We start from the raw sequence: 15,764 nt of genomic DNA, 5'->3' as shown, positions 1-15,764 counted from the left end.
ACATCATTTTGAACAAGTGCAATTTTTTTTAACCTCATATGTTTTGAAAGAACTACATAATATTTTGGTTAACTTTTTTAGGATATATTTGAGTGCCGAACATGTGGTCTATTAGAATCTCTTTGTTGTTGCACAGAGTGTGCAAGGGTGTGTCACAAAGGACATGACTGCAAGTAAGTCCTTTGTTCTATTTCTTATAATTAGTTCTTATAAAACTAATCTTGTGGCTTCATTTCTCTCTGAGATTAATTAGTTCAGGTTGTTTTTTTTTCTTGGTTAAAGTCTTCAGATATTATAAGATTAATAAACTATTTTAAATGTCTTTATTTTCCTTCCCTTCTTCTCTGTAAAATTGATTTTATCGGTCAGAATTGAAATAGTAACATAGGGTGGTCTTTTACTTTCCATTTTATAAAATTCAGAGTAAATGAGTAAGTCCAATATCCATAAGTGCTTAATTATCTAAGAATGATGTTCTTCATTTTGGGCATCTCCAAAAGTTTTCTGAAGCCAGTGAATCCCAATGACAGCTCGTTCTGTGAACTTTCAGAAACAAGTGTAGTATATTCATCCCTGAAATCAAATATAAAAAGGGAGAAATGAGCTACAGTTAAATGAGCAGTCAGGATGTCTGATCAGCCTAGTACAGCTTTGAAGGTGCAGATGTTTTATACCACTGTTACTGTATATAAACATTACCATGTTAATATCCTTGCTATAATAACAGTGCTAACAGACTTGATTATAAAGATTTTTCTCAACATTATAAAATTACTGAGATTTTACTGCATGTAGAAGGGATTCTCAGTCTAACTTTCTTGGCTGGATGCTGTTTTGGATGCGACTGTTTTCTTGGATGAGCTTTAAAGCACTGTGAAAAGCTGTCCAGTGAAACTGCCTTCATAAAATGAGCATAAGAAACAAGAATAGCAAATGCCAAGTGTAGAAATGCACAGTTTCTACACTGCTCTTTTAAGCCATATTTTGGTATCTTGCTAATAAGGGAAAGCTCTAGCAGGAATCTTAATATTTACACTTACACCCCAGCCTGTGTAGAAAATACTTGATACCTTGTGGACTGCTGTAACAGTTTTGCTTCTTTTCTTCTTTCTTGTAGACTGAAACGAACATCACCCACAGCTTACTGTGATTGCTGGGAAAAGTGCAAGTGTAAAACGCTAATTGCAGGACAGAAATCTGCTCGCCTTGATCTCCTTTATCGTCTGCTTACCACCACAAATCTTGTAACTATGCCAAATAGCAGGCAAGTTCATGCTACGTGCAATGACTAGGGCAGATTAATCTTTATTACTTTAAAAGACATGGTATATCATATCTCCATTAATTGACTTTTTTTCACTATAGGGGAGAACATCTTCTGCTGTTTTTAGTACAGACAGTTGCCAGGCAAACTGTGGAACATTGCCAATACAGACCACCTAGAATTAGAGAAGATCGCAATCGTAAAACTGCAAATCCTGAGGGTAAGAGTGGTTTCGCTTAATAAATGGTATTTATAATAAATGGCAAATTCTGTATTCCAGTACCTCCTCCTTATATTGCTTTTTTCTCTCTTTAGATTCTGATATGCCTGATCACGATTTAGAACCTCCTCGATTTGCCCAGCTTGCTTTGGAACGTGTTTTGCAAGACTGGAATGCACTGAAATCTATGATAATGTTTGGCTCCCAAGAAAATAAAGACCCGTGTGTATTTACAAACAGTCATCAATGTAAAATTTGATCTAATGTTTGAGACGCGCTGACTTACGTAAATTTTATTTAATTTCTTTGTTTTTCTTTTCCAAGTCTTAGTGCAAGCAGTAGGATAGGCCATCTTTTGCCTGAAGAACAAGTTTACCTCAATCAGCAGAGTGGGACTATTCGCTTGGACTGTTTTACACACTGCCTTATCGTTAAGTGCACAGCTGACATTTTGGTAAGCAGGCTTAGCCATGTCTTACGTAGATTCTGAGTAATTGTAGAACAGCATGTATTGGGAGGGACCCTTGAAGATCATGTAGTCCACCTGCATGCCATGGGCAGACATTTCTGTTGATCATGTTGTTCATAGCCTTTTGCAACTTCAGAAACTTCCATTAACGGGCTGTATGCAACATCTCTGGGAATCTGTTCCAGTGTCTCACAACTTTCGTCATGAAAAATATATTCCTGATATTCAGTTTGAATTTGCTTTCTTTTGGTTTAAAGCCATTGCCTGTCATCTATGTCAGAGCTTGCTAAAAAGTCTTTCTCCATCTTTCTTATCTTCCTGTGATATAATAAGATGTTCTAGGGTATTTGGGGTGAAACACTTGGAGACTAATTTAAAAATGACTTGAAATTAGTTGTGGTTTTTTTTTGAAATCCCACAGTTATCGCTGTGGTCTGTTTTCTTGAATCTTAATCTGACTTGTTTCACACATACCGTTATTGGACTCTAATGATCTGTTTCTGTAGCTCTTAGATACTCTACTGGGTACTCTTGTAAAAGAATTACAAAACAAGTATACACCAGGACGCAGAGAAGAAGCTATTGCTGTTACAATGAGATTCCTGCGCTCTGTGGCAAGGGTGTTTGTCATTCTTAGTGTCGAAATGGCTTCTTCCAAAAAGAAAAAGTAAGTGTGGAGAGTGTTTGTTTTCATTGTTTGCTTTTATTTATTCTTTAATTTTCTCTCAACGTAAGTTGATACTAATCACCAAGAGACAAATAATAATTCTAATAATTTGAATTAATTTGCAGTCTGTAGGCAATGTTGTTTCAGATGGAGTGTACGTCCAAACTGCGTAGTAGTTGCTGCTATCATGTAGCTTAAGTTTACTTTCTTATTAACATAAATGCTGACCTTCTCTGTTTAAAACTTTAGGATTTTTGCTGGTAGGTTTTCTTAATCAAATTGATTTAAAAGAAATAAAATAAAATACAGTCTATGGCTGTTTGTCAGTGGTAATTTAAATATCCAGCCCTAATCTCGTTGTTGAATGATGAGTGTTTTTAACTGACTTCAGTAGCTTTGTATATATATGTACATATAGCAACACTATGTATTAAAGATAACTATTTCAACTTTCTGAAAAAAATTGATACAAAGAATTTTTAAAAGACAACCTACTTAACCTTTATTTTTCTTCAAAAAAATTTTTTGTTTTTTTCCCTTCTAGCAATTTTATCCCACAGCCAATTGGGAAATGTAAACGTGTATTCCAGGCATTATTGCCTTATGCTGTTGAAGAGTTGTGCAATGTAGCAGAATCTCTAATTATTCCAGTCAGGATGGGAATTGCACGTCCTACAGCACCCTTTACTCTAGCTAGCACTAGTATAGATGCCATGCAGGGAAGTGAAGAACTGTTTTCTGTGGAGCCTCTACCACCAAGACCATCATCTGACCAGTCTACCAGGTAAACCTTGCTGTTTTTTCAGAGAATGTTTAGGGTGGTTTTGTTGTTTATGTTATGTTTTATTGTTAGCACTTTGCTAACAGAAAGGTGGTGAAGCTTTTAATTCTGGCCAAGCATTTTGGAAGTACTTCCTACTTGACACATCTTTAAAGTGATTTAGGTTGATAGTGATGTCCAGAAGTCTTAAGTTATAACTCTGCCCCTTTTCCTGCCTGTACCCCCGAAGTTCCCACTCAGGTTTTGTAAGATCACTCAGGCCCTTGCCCATTTAGGCTCTGACTCTCTCCAAGAGTGGAAATTCCACACCATGTTTTGGTGCAATTTCTTGTTTCAACTTACAATAGTTTCTTCTTGCCTTTCACTGTTTACCTCTGAGAGATATCAGAAAATGTTTTTGCCAGTTTTTATCTGAATGTAATTGGTCTACTGAATTTGGATGTATTTACACATGAAGCTTGGTGTTTCTCTTACTAGTTTAAAAGATTTTACTGGCTTAGGTGTTCCATTTGTGCTAATTTACCATTTCAGTTTGGCTTTGCTATCAGCAAGTCATTTGGCTTCCTATGCACCCATCTAGGAACAAAGTTGATCATACTTTCATCATAAACCTACAGAAGTTTTTTTTTTTTTTGCTTCAATCTGTTTTTTGTCTAGCTATTTCAGTGGGTTGTTAGATTTCCATTTAAAAAAAAAAAAGATATCTATCTATCTGAAGTGTTGCATTATTTCTTTCTTAATGTTTTTTTGTTATAACACATTCTCTTTCTTCCCCATTTTATTTATTTATTTGTTGATTAATTTAAGTTCTAGTCAGTCTCAGTCATCCTACATCATAAGGAATCCTCAGCAAAGACGAATCAGCCAGTCGCAGCCAGTTCGTGGCAGGGATGAAGAACAAGATGATATAGTTTCAGCAGATGTGGAAGAGGTCAGTTTTCTAACTATTTTACTTCCTAAGTATGGCACCTGATGCATTAGCATATGCTTTAACACCTGACCCAAAAATCCATACATCAGGACCTCCACTTTGCAAAACTGAAACTATCCCCTACAGTACTATTGAGTCAGTGAAATGCCATAAGCATTTTGCTTTCACAGAACTTTGTAATCAACATTATTTTGTATTCAAAAGTAGTCTCTTCAGAGTATGAGATATGCCTTGAGTTTGGCTGAATATACTTTAATCTACCAATAAATGCATCTGTAGTATCCTTTGTATGTAATTTTACACTGTATTAGAACTCCCCATTAAAACACTTAGAAGGTATATGGTTACTAGAGGATGGTGATTCTTCAATATATTGAAATCACTTCTAGGTTATATAGTCAGTTTTATCCTTTCAGCATAAAAATCTAATATCCAAAGCAATTTCTTGTTTGTTGGCAATTTTTTTATGATGCTGTGGCCTCAATAACTGTAAACAAATACTGCAGCTGAAAGTTCATTTTCTCTTTATGTCAATTCAATTGTGAGGTTATCTTTCTTAAATGTATTTTCTTGTTCAGTAGTTTCTTATATCAAAATGTTGTGCTTGTTTGTTTCTGAAAATATGTAAATCATCTTTTATATGGAATTTATTGTAACATAACATTAAAATATTCTTTCCAGGTTGAGGTTGTTGAGGGGGTAGCTGGTGAGGAAGACCATCACGATGAGCAGGAAGAACATGGTGAAGAAAATGCTGAAGCAGAAGGGCAGCATGATGAGCATGATGAAGATGGTATGTATACTGTACATTGTGCACATTGCTGGTTAGGTTAACAAACTGTGCATCAAAAATGAGATCTTCATTGCCACCAATGGTTGTGATCTGTGAGACTGACATGAGCAGAGAGAACTAAAGGGCTTAGGAGATGATTTTAGGGCAAAATTATGTCACACAGTTTGTGTTAGGACCGTGTGGAAGCATTTTTATTTTTCTTCATGCATGAGGAGAGAATATTGAAATATCCAAAAAAAAAAAAAAAAAAAGTTTTGGTACCAGCTTCTGTTTTACGTTTTGTATTTGCTGCTGCTGACTGTATTGGTACAGTTTCTTACACAAACTCTTAGGTGGATTGAAAAATAGTTTACTCTCAAATGGCTAATGATAGAGTAGTGGTTATAGTAGGTGTTCTCAAAAGGGATCTGAAGCGTCATGAGCTTCAAATCAATCATGTAACACTAAATTCTAGATCAGGTTTTTAATAGATAAAATTCATCCATTATGTATGAAACTTTTTTGCCTGTAATGTGATTATCTTGTATGAGTCACTTTGGGATTAGATTGCCCAAAGCTATGATAAAGAAAAAAATGACCTTCTTTCTTACTGTGCCTCGTGTTTCCAGTCAGCTAATTTACTGGACAGAAAACGAGTTTATTTGCTTGTTGAGTATTTAGAACACTCATCTCAAAACTTGAAATTGGATAGAACCTGTATGTTTAGTTAGATTTACTTAGTTATTTTCAGTTTTCCGATGTTTCTTGGGCATTTGTTTGAAACAGCATGTTGTTAATTGTCCTAATACACATATGGGAAAAGTCACAAAGTCTTTTGGTTTTAGTGATGCCGTGAATCCTTCAAGCCTTAATTTTCAGCATGTGTGTGTTGAATGTGTACGCACATTGAGTGAGAAGGCCAGGGATTGCTAACTGCTGGAAAATGAGGAAATAAGCTACAAGTATTGCTGCATATTTGCACTCTCTCTGTGCTCTTTCCCTGCATATCTATTAGTTTTTGCTATAGCAAGAGGCTCTGGGTTTAGTTTAATGTCTTTGATCCACCACAGCCATTCTGTTTTTTTCTGTTTTTAAACATAAGATTTTTTTTTATATTGTTTTTGTAGGCAGTGATATGGAGTTGGATTTGCTAGCTGCTGCTGAAACAGAAAGTGACAGTGAGAGTAACCACAGTAATCAGGACAATGCTAGTGGGCGCAGAAGTGTTGTCACTGCAGCTACTGCTGGGTCAGAAGCAGGTATGCCACATCATCTTGTGTTTCATCTAGCTGTTGAGGTATTAAAACTAAGTTACACAGGACAAAGAAATGCTAGTGGGTTTAATTCAGCTTTAACAAGGGCGGGGCTGTTTTCATCTAAAAAATATTATCCTTCACGTTTGGATCTGGACTCTTATCTGGCATTTCAAAGATGCCCTGGAGAAATTATTTACTTTGCAGTTAGATTGAGCAGAGCAAGAATTACCTGATTATGACATTTCATAACAAATACCTTTTCCTTGTAATCTTATTTTCCCTTTCTTTTTCCTCTTCACCCACCTTCTTCTCTCCCACCTCCATCTTTCCATTTTTCTTGTTTTTCCTTTGCTTTTCCTTTGCCTGTAGTTGGAAAAAGCTATGCAGACATTTTCAGAACTTGTGCTAAAATTAGACCTGTTTTCTCTACTTTTATGAAGCTTCTGCCTGTGTTAGTTAGCTAGAAATTATCTGGTATCGTTGTGAAGGGCAATGAAATGGTTTCACTCATTTTTAGTGTAGCAGTTAGTTGTGGTTTAAAAGAAAATGCGAAACTTGGCCAGTCACTTTAAGGTTTCTTTAAAAGAAACTGTTGTGCTGTCCAGTTTGAAAGCCCAATTTTAGAACTCATTGCCTGGGGACAAAATCAGTGAAGATTTTAAGAATTGAATTATTTCTTAATTTCTCTTCTGAAACTTAGATAATCTTAGTGGTTTCTTATGAACCTGCTATGGAAAATTTACAGTATGTCATAAGGATAGCTTGTTAAATTAGCAGTTGTGGCACCTGAACTTTTATAGTGTGTGTAGTTTGTTCTTATGAAAACATTTACACTGATAACATGATATATGCATGTGTGTATACAGCTGTAGTTGTCAATTACTGCTCATTGCTTGTTTTCTTTAATAGGAGCTAGCAGTGTTCCAGCATTTTTTTCTGAAGATGACTCTCAATCAAATGATTCTAGTGACTCGGATAGCAGCAGCAGTCAGAGTGATGACATGGAACAGGAGACCTTCATGCTTGATGAGCCTCTGGAGCGAACCACAAATAGCTCACATGCCACTGGTGCTGCCCAGGCACCCCGTTCGATGCAGTGGGCTGTACGTAATACCCAGAACCAGAGAACGACTAGCACTGCTCCTTCCAGCACATCTACCCCAGCAGGCAAGTATGAGCAAAATGCATGTGTGAATGTCAGTTAATTCGTGGCTTTGCTCTCTTCTCTGTTTTCTTTTGTTCATATAAGAATGGAATGTTACGTATTTTTTTCAGAAGGATAGCAATGATATGTCTTGACTGTTCCAGTTCTGGGTTTGAATTTAACAAAAGGAGGGATCTAGTTTAGTTCTTGAGATGTTACTAACTACAGTAAGCGTACTTAATTCTTTTTTGGAGATAGTAACTTTTTAATAGGTATGGTTGTTAAGATCAGTAATATTTACAAGTTTTTTTCTTTCCTAGAAATGTTAATTATATTGGTCAATACATAAAATGCATGGCAAAGCTTAAATTAATTAATGTCATATTTTTATATTTAGCGAGTTCAGCAGGCTTGATTTACATTGATCCATCAAACCTACGTCGGAGTGGCACCATCAGTACGAGCGCTGCAGCAGCAGCTGCAGCACTTGAAGCCAGCAATGCAAGCAGCTATTTAACATCTGCAAGCAGTTTAGCACGAGCATACAGTATAGTGATACGACAGATATCTGACCTAATGGGTCTCATTCCCAAGTACAATCATCTAGTGTACTCCCAGATCCCAGCTGCAGTGAAGCTGACTTATCAAGATGCAGTTAACTTGCAGGTAAGAATATCCAAAAGTTTGCAGATAAGCATAATTTCAATATAGTGGAATTTTTTTGCTGAGGTAGAATTATAGAATTGTTGAGGTTGAAAGAGACCTTTGGAGACTAGCTAGTCTAAATTCACTGCAGTCTAAGTGGAGAAGGCTTTTGAGGACTTTGAAATTCTCCAAGAGTGAAAACTTCTCAACTAGTCTGCGCAACTTACTTCAGTTCTGGACAGATCTCACAGTGAAAACAGATTTTTCTTCTGTTTAAATGAGTTTTCCAAGTATTTCAGTTTTGCCTGTTGCTCTCTGTCCATTCACTGGATACCACTGAGAAGGCTTTTCACCTTTTCATCAGGTAAAGAGTCATTAAGAGCCTACTGTTTCTTGAGGCTAAATGACACCAACTCTTCTAGGCTCTTCTTGTTTGAGAGAGAACATAGATTGAAGTATCTCTAGTTTACTAGTTCCATTAAGTTGTTTGTATATTTATATCAACATTCTTCTTTGACCTTCTGTGACCTGAGCTGTTGAGTCTCATAAAATATGGAAGTTAGCGAGGCTCAAATAGTTGAGGTAAAGAATTTTGAAAATGTACTTGTTTGCTTTTGCTTCTTGCAGGGACATAATCATCCCTTCCCTCTTATGTGCATATTTTTGGTACTGTGCTCTTGACTGCTGATCTCTGAAAGTATATGTGAAATGCAAAATTCACCTTTAGAGAAATAATTGGAAGGGAGAATTAGTTCCTGGCATGCATAGGGAGAAACTAGTCTCAGACACTAAAAATTGTTTGAAGGAGGAACTTTGGTGTTTTGACTGTGTTTATAGGTTTGAATATGGGCATACTGTATAGAGGCAAATAATCTAAACAGACTTCAGTTCAGAAATCAGCTGAAAGAGTATTACTGCTGTGTTAGAGAGTTCAGGAATTCAAGCAGTGATTGGTTTTCTTTTGCTGTTAATAGTACCGTGTAATTTTTAAATTTTTTCACTCCTGAATGGGCTTTTATAACCTGTTTGTGGGAGCAGTGGAGTAAATGTAGAAGCCATGGGTGAGGGCTTCTGCTGAAATTGCATTCTTATCACCTAAATCTGTTGTCTGTAAAACTCACTAAATCTCATTCTGTATAGAATTATGTAGAAGAAAAGCTTATTCCTACTTGGAATTGGATGGTTAGTATAATGGACTCCACAGAAGCTCAGCTGCGTTATGGTTCTGCATTAGCATCTGCTGGTGATCCTGGGCATCCAAATCATCCTCTCCATGCTTCTCAAAACTCAGCCAGAAGGGAAAGGATGACGGCCCGGGAGGAAGCCAGCTTAAGAACGCTTGAGGGAAGAAGGTATGAAAACAGTCTGATTGCTGGATGTGGTATGAGTACTATTTTTACATTGCTGTTTTTACAATCAAATCTTTACATTCACAGACTTCTAAGGATTTACTTTGGTAACATAACAGTAATTTTGATGTTTGCTTTTTGTGGTGTTACAATTTAGTTTATTCTGATTTACTAGATTTGTCTGAAGTATTAACTGTTAGTAATATATTGCACTTGAGCCACTAATGCATAGTGAAGCATGAAATCGTGATCATTACTCTTACCGTACTTCTTTGAATTTTGACATCTGTATTTCAGATGCAGAGACTAACTTGGAAAGGATGCCTGTGGTGCCTAATTCCATTGTATTCCTTTCTTTTCTTTCACCAGACGTGCTACTTTACTCAGTGCCCGTCAGGGAATGATGTCAGCACGTGGTGATTTCCTGAACTACGCGCTGTCTTTGATGCGTTCTCACAATGATGAGCACTCAGATGTTCTTCCTGTTCTCGATGTCTGTTCACTAAAACATGTAGCCTATGTTTTTCAAGCGCTTATTTATTGGATTAAAGCGATGAATCAACAGACAACATTGGATACACCTCAGCTGGAACGGAAAAGGTACCAAGTCTGAGTCATAGAAACAAACTTTTGTAAATGTTGCACATGCCCCCATCTTTTCATCTTTGGATGGTAATCAGCAGCTCGAATACTTAGGTTTATCTATATACGTAAGCGACTATGAGAGGAATGCCTCCTATTTATTTCCGTGGAAACTACAACAGATACAAAGAGCACAGTATTACTAATTGATAAAGCAGATTTTCAGCTACAGAACGCTTTTTCAACATGGTTACTACCATTACCTGTGTGCTTTTGCCAGTGATGAACAAAAGCAGGCATACCACACTTGTAAAAATCTGTACTAGTGGAGGTCACCCACACTTTCACAGCTGCTATGATGGCATCATTGCTAGGAAAATGTTGCCTACACAACCCATCTTTCATTGGCCCAAATAATGGAAGTCATAAGGTGCCAAATCCAGACTATACTGTGGGATGATAAGGACAGTCCAGCCAAGATTGACAGTGTCCTCCATGATCTTCAGACTGGTATGAGGCCTGAAATTATTATTATTATGTTGCGAGAGAAAGATTTTCTTCTCTGGCAGCTTGAACCTTCAGCTTAGTTGATATCACAATGCATCAATCAGAGTTAATGGTTTATCTGGTTTCCAGGAAATCCAGGAGGACGTAATGAAATAGGAGGCATTACTTTTGGACAGCCCTTGTAATTCCAGAACATATTTGAGAATCCACATGCTGCCACAAATGAATACTAATCAAAATTCTTGATCCTTTTTATAATACAGTAGAATCCATTTCTCTAGTAAACAATTCAGAAACCTGATTAATTTTGATATATGATTGGCATTATTTTTTAGGTTATCTAGTGTATTCTACACAAGTGAATATATTATGGACTATTATTCACCTGTAATTCTTCCCCTAATTCAAGGTTCCCTGTTTTTTTAATATTGGCATAGTCTTTAAAAAAGAACATACCCACTGATGTCTTAAGCTTTAACTTCAGCTCAAGCTCTAGAGGTGGTCAAATGGGGTAACTGTGTGAGTAATGTAGTGATTATGTAATAAAAAGTACTCTACAGCTCTGAACACCGCCTCCTCATGCAACAGCTCTACTTATTCACCAGTCATTTTAGAGTTCTTATTATTTATAGCTTGCAGATATAACTGTCGTTTAGGGTTTGGCTTTTTATTGACTTCTACAGCTGTAAATGCTTTTTATTCTTTTAGAACTCGAGAGCTTTTGGAACTGGGTCTTGACAATGAAGATTCAGAACATGAGAACGATGATGACACCAATCAAAGTTAGTATACAGAAATGCTCTTTTAGCATGCTAAAGTACAACACTTTTGTAGTGTTTTTGTCCCAATTAGCTAGTTGAGACTTTTAATAAATTGTTTATATACTTGCTATTTCATCTACTTTCTCTAAAAAAAAAAAGCTGCAGTTTGTGCCCTTGGAGTTGTGTGCAATTGCCGAATTCAAAATTTGAATTTGAGTTGAACTGTAACAGTTCTGAAAATGTTGCCAAAAGTAGTGTAGTGTGTATAGAGGAGCAGTGCATATTCAGTAAAATTTGTTGCAGTGAAAGGTATAAAAAATGACAACAAACAACTTAAAAAATAAAAATGGGGGGTTGTGGATCAGCAGAAACATCTATAGAACTGTTAAAATTATTGGGAGGTGGCTGGCATTCCTGCTCCTCCAGTCAGATAGCTAAGAAGGATGCTTAATTTTTGATAATTTCAGTTTTTTGCTTTTATAACTGAAAATTGAAGTGGCATCTCTCTGTTTAGGTGCTGCACTCAATGACAAAGATGATGACTCCCTTCCAGCAGAGACTGGCCAAAACCATCCATTTTTCAGACGATCAGACTCAATGACATTCCTTGGCTGCATTCCACCCAATCCTTTTGAAGTTCCTCTGGCAGAAGCCATTCCCTTGGCAGACCAGCCCCACTTACTACAGGTGACACCAGAGATAGCATTCGGGAAGATAACTGAAATTTACTTTTTCTTTTCTAACTGAAGTATATTATTTACCCAGAATGCTTTTGTTAATTTTCAGCCAAACGCTCGCAAAGAAGATCTGTTTGGTCGACCAAGCCAGGGTCTGTATTCATCTTCTGCCAACAGTGGGAAGTGCTTAATGGAAGTTACAGTGGATAGAAACTGCCTTGAGGTAGATTTAAAGATTTTATTATTTTAAGCAATGCAGATAATTTAAGCCAGTACCTTAATTCCCAAAAAAGATGCTTCAATTTATAGTAAAAATTTTAAGTAGCTTTCAGAACAATAATTCAAAACCACTTTAAGTGTGAAAACTTTTGACTTCTATTTTAGTTTCTACTTAAGTATTAATTTTTTTTGAAATGTTAGGATTTGTATAGTTACTGATTAATAGCAGATTTCAGGTGATACTTTTAAAGGCTACAGTATGATCTATGTTAATTTTGAAATGCCAATTGAGTAATGATTTCTAATAAGAGATATTACTGTGTGGGGCAGATCTGACATGCCTGCATTATGCCTACTGAATGCCTATGCCTGTTGTGAAACAAGTAAAACAGGAAAACTGTGTTTCCTATTTGTTGAAACCATTGAGTTTGCATATTATCAAAGCAATTAAGCAATTGCAGTTATTTTTCTATTTTTTAAGAACAATGTGTTTTCTGAAAAAGCCTTTGCTTTCAATAAATTGTAATTAACTTTAACTTTTCCTTGTTTAGGTTCTTCCAACTAAAATGTCTTATGCAGCCAACTTAAAAAATGTTATGAGTATGCAAAATCGGCAGAAGAGAGAAGGAGAAGAACAAAATGTGCCTACAGAAGAATCTGAGAGTTCAAAACCAGGGCCTTCAGCTCATGACCTTGCAGCACAACTGAAAAGCAGCTTGTTGGCAGAGATAGGACTGACAGAAAGCGAAGGACCACCTCTCACATCTTTCAGGTAGTTGGACTTAAAATTACTGTATGAAATGTCACTGAACTGATAAAAGGATATTTAGGACTCTAAAATCTTTTAAATTAAAACAGGTATATTTATTTAGTTTGAATGTGTTGTTTGTATTTAGTAGCTTTTAAATAAACAGTTGAACAGTCTCGAAGTCTATGCAAACTACTAAAGTCCTTTACTACCTGACTTTCTTCTGCAGACATAGTATGACTTATTAGTAAGCCATGTGAAAAATGGGAATTGACAGCTTCCGCCTGTGTCTTTAGATACCAGTTCCATTTTATGCAGTTAGGGATTGAACAATCTTCACTTGGAGTTGACTCTTATTTTTTTAAACAGTTTTCAGTTGAAGGCAGCTCCAGAAGAGTGCATTCCAAGTAGCAATGAAGTTGCATGCTTGTGGAGTAATTATCTTTTTGAAGCAGGATTTGAATTTCAGCTGTGGTAGTGTTCTATTTTAGTGACTGTTAGCCAACGTAAATTTAACTTCTCTGTTTAAATCAACGTGTATTATGGGAGACAGATAATTTAATAAAGGCTTTATAAAGATTGGAAGGATTAGGATAAGTTACCATTAAGTTATCATGAAGAATAGACATCCAGCTTAATTACTTTCTATGAAATTAAAGTTCATTTGACTGGCTTCATAAAAATTACTTAAGCATTTTTATGATAAAGTACTTAAGTACTTGTGAATATTTAAAACCTAGAACTGCTAAAATCAGTGCTGAAATTTGCAACTGGTACAACAATATGCAAAATCCTAAGCCTCAGTAGAGGATTCTCAAGCACAGCTGTAGGAGCAAAGGGTTATGTTTAGAAGTTTGGGGATTATAACACAGAACTGAAAAGTACTAACTTCTTAAAAATCTTAAGGTTTATAACTAGCACTTCAGTATGAATGTCCAGTCTGCTCTTCCTGTTTAAAAAGGAGAGCTGTAATGCAGCTTTACATAAAAGGAGGAGTGACATACAGAAAGTTTTTTCATCTTTCTTTCACCTGTGTCACAAAGTGTGACCACATTTTTGAGAAGAATTCTGAATTGAAAAATTTAACTTATCTAAATTACTGAAACTTCTTAGTCTGGAGACAATGCCTAATCTAAGTAAATAGAGCTCACAACTTGTTTACTGGAGTGGAGGAGGAAAGACTCCATTATGTCAGCATTTTTTATATTTTTCTTCTTGGTAGATCTGCTAGACTTTCACATTCAGTTTATTTTTGAAGACTTTTTTCCTCCATTGCAATTGCTGCCAAGTACTCTTACTCATTCTTTGTTCATTCCAAATGCGTATCAAGTTATTAGCTCCTTCATATGCTAATACATAGTAACTGCTTAGCACAGTAGGCAGAAGGCATTTTTAACTGGCCACACTCTAGGCCATTGTAAGACTGGGCTCATTGTGTATAATTCCATATATATTAAGACAAGTAGTATTGGTTAACCCTGTACAGCACGTGGAAAGACCTCTCGAGGATTTATGATCAGATTACCTTACTGTAGATAACAGGTTTTATTATTTAAAGTGGATTGGTTTTATCTGTGAGTGCAGTGTAGAATGTTTTATCTAGCATCTTGCTTAGCTTGTAATCAAGTAATTAACACAGTCATTTGAGCTCTACATGTTCCTCTAGAGTGTAGTTGGGTGATAGACCAGTTTGTCAGAAATCAAGAACTTACTTGGAGGCAAGATATTATGTCAAAGCAGAAGTCACCGAATGTATCTAAATTTAATTTTATTTTTTATCCTTCTTTTACCAGACCACAGTGTAGCTTCATGGGCATGGTTATATCTCATGACATGTTGCTGGGACGTTGGCGTCTTTCTTTAGAGTTGTTTGGTAGAGTATTCATGGAAGATGTTGGAGCAGAGCCTGGATCGGTATGTACTTCTTAGTATGAAAACAATTACTTTTCCAACTAACTATGAACTTCCCTTATTCTGATTTTGGTTTTAATTTTTATTTTAAGATCCTGACTGAACTAGGTGGCTTTGAAGTGAAGGAATCGAAGTTCCGCAGGGAGATGGAAAAACTTAGAAACCAGCAATCCAGGGATTTAACGTTGGAGGTAAAAAATGTTAGTTGTTCTTCCAAATTTGTCTCATTAGAAGTTGAACCATAAGACGTTGCATTAACTTAATAGAAGAAGCTATGTTTCAGAATCTGCAAGCAGTTGTCTAAAACCTTACTGTATGAGCTGTGTTGTGATTATGGTGTGGTTTTCCATTATCTATTTGGTATTTTTTGAATCTATGCGGAAGTGTCCAGATGCTTCCTTGTGAAGCTGAAATTCTCTCAATATGATGATTGATAAAGAACAGAAAAAAAAAGTTGTTTATTTTTTTTTTCACTAGGTTGATCGAGACAGAGATCTTCTAATTCAGCAGACCATGAGGCAGCTCAACAATCATTTTGGTCGCAGGTGTGCCACCACTCCGATGGCTGTCCACAGAGTAAAAGTTACTTTTAAAGATGAGCCCGGAGAAGGCAGTGGTGTAGCACGGAGCTTTTATACTGCCATTGCACAGGCTTTTTTGTCAAATGAGAAACTGCCAAATCTAGATTGTATTCAGAATGCCAACAAGGGTACCCATACAAGTAAGTGAAATGCTGCAGTTAATTTACAGATAATATTTGTAAAAGCATCAAATGCTTTTTTTATGTTAAAATGCTCGCTGTTCAGTCAGCTGCATCTGGCTTGTCACAAATATTTGTAAATGTTTTCTGAAACTGTATGA

General features: G+C 36.2%; 1 protein-coding gene across 7 annotated transcripts in view; it reads left to right on the top strand.

The window, feature by feature from the left end:
- Nucleotides 1–15,764, top strand: part of UBR5 (ubiquitin protein ligase E3 component n-recognin 5) — an 82,916-nt gene that overhangs the window by 52,497 nt on the left and 14,655 nt on the right. For all 7 annotated transcript variants that reach the window (XM_031591100.2, XM_031591096.2, XM_090137855.1 and 4 more), the window contains 21 exons: nucleotides 82–173; nucleotides 1,118–1,264; nucleotides 1,366–1,484; nucleotides 1,580–1,706; nucleotides 1,809–1,938; nucleotides 2,460–2,620; nucleotides 3,165–3,404; nucleotides 4,209–4,332; nucleotides 5,014–5,125; nucleotides 6,232–6,363; nucleotides 7,270–7,527; nucleotides 7,902–8,170; nucleotides 9,290–9,501; nucleotides 9,868–10,098; nucleotides 11,296–11,369; nucleotides 11,863–12,035; nucleotides 12,135–12,248; nucleotides 12,796–13,016; nucleotides 14,786–14,906; nucleotides 14,996–15,094; nucleotides 15,381–15,624. In XM_031591100.2, the coding sequence (XP_031446960.1) occupies nucleotides 82–173; nucleotides 1,118–1,264; nucleotides 1,366–1,484; nucleotides 1,580–1,706; nucleotides 1,809–1,938; nucleotides 2,460–2,620; nucleotides 3,165–3,404; nucleotides 4,209–4,332; nucleotides 5,014–5,125; nucleotides 6,232–6,363; nucleotides 7,270–7,527; nucleotides 7,902–8,170; nucleotides 9,290–9,501; nucleotides 9,868–10,098; nucleotides 11,296–11,369; nucleotides 11,863–12,035; nucleotides 12,135–12,248; nucleotides 12,796–13,016; nucleotides 14,786–14,906; nucleotides 14,996–15,094; nucleotides 15,381–15,624 (3,400 nt within the window). The remainder of the gene's footprint in view (nucleotides 1–81; nucleotides 174–1,117; nucleotides 1,265–1,365; nucleotides 1,485–1,579; nucleotides 1,707–1,808; nucleotides 1,939–2,459; nucleotides 2,621–3,164; nucleotides 3,405–4,208; nucleotides 4,333–5,013; nucleotides 5,126–6,231; nucleotides 6,364–7,269; nucleotides 7,528–7,901; nucleotides 8,171–9,289; nucleotides 9,502–9,867; nucleotides 10,099–11,295; nucleotides 11,370–11,862; nucleotides 12,036–12,134; nucleotides 12,249–12,795; nucleotides 13,017–14,785; nucleotides 14,907–14,995; nucleotides 15,095–15,380; nucleotides 15,625–15,764) is intronic.

Source organism: Phasianus colchicus, chromosome 3 (genome assembly GCF_987193195.1).
Source record: "Phasianus colchicus chromosome 3, bPhaCol1.hap1.1, whole genome shotgun sequence".
In the NCBI taxonomy this organism is placed as follows: domain Eukaryota; kingdom Metazoa; phylum Chordata; class Aves; order Galliformes; family Phasianidae; genus Phasianus; species Phasianus colchicus.
This window is presented reverse-complemented; position numbering and strand designations above follow the sequence as displayed.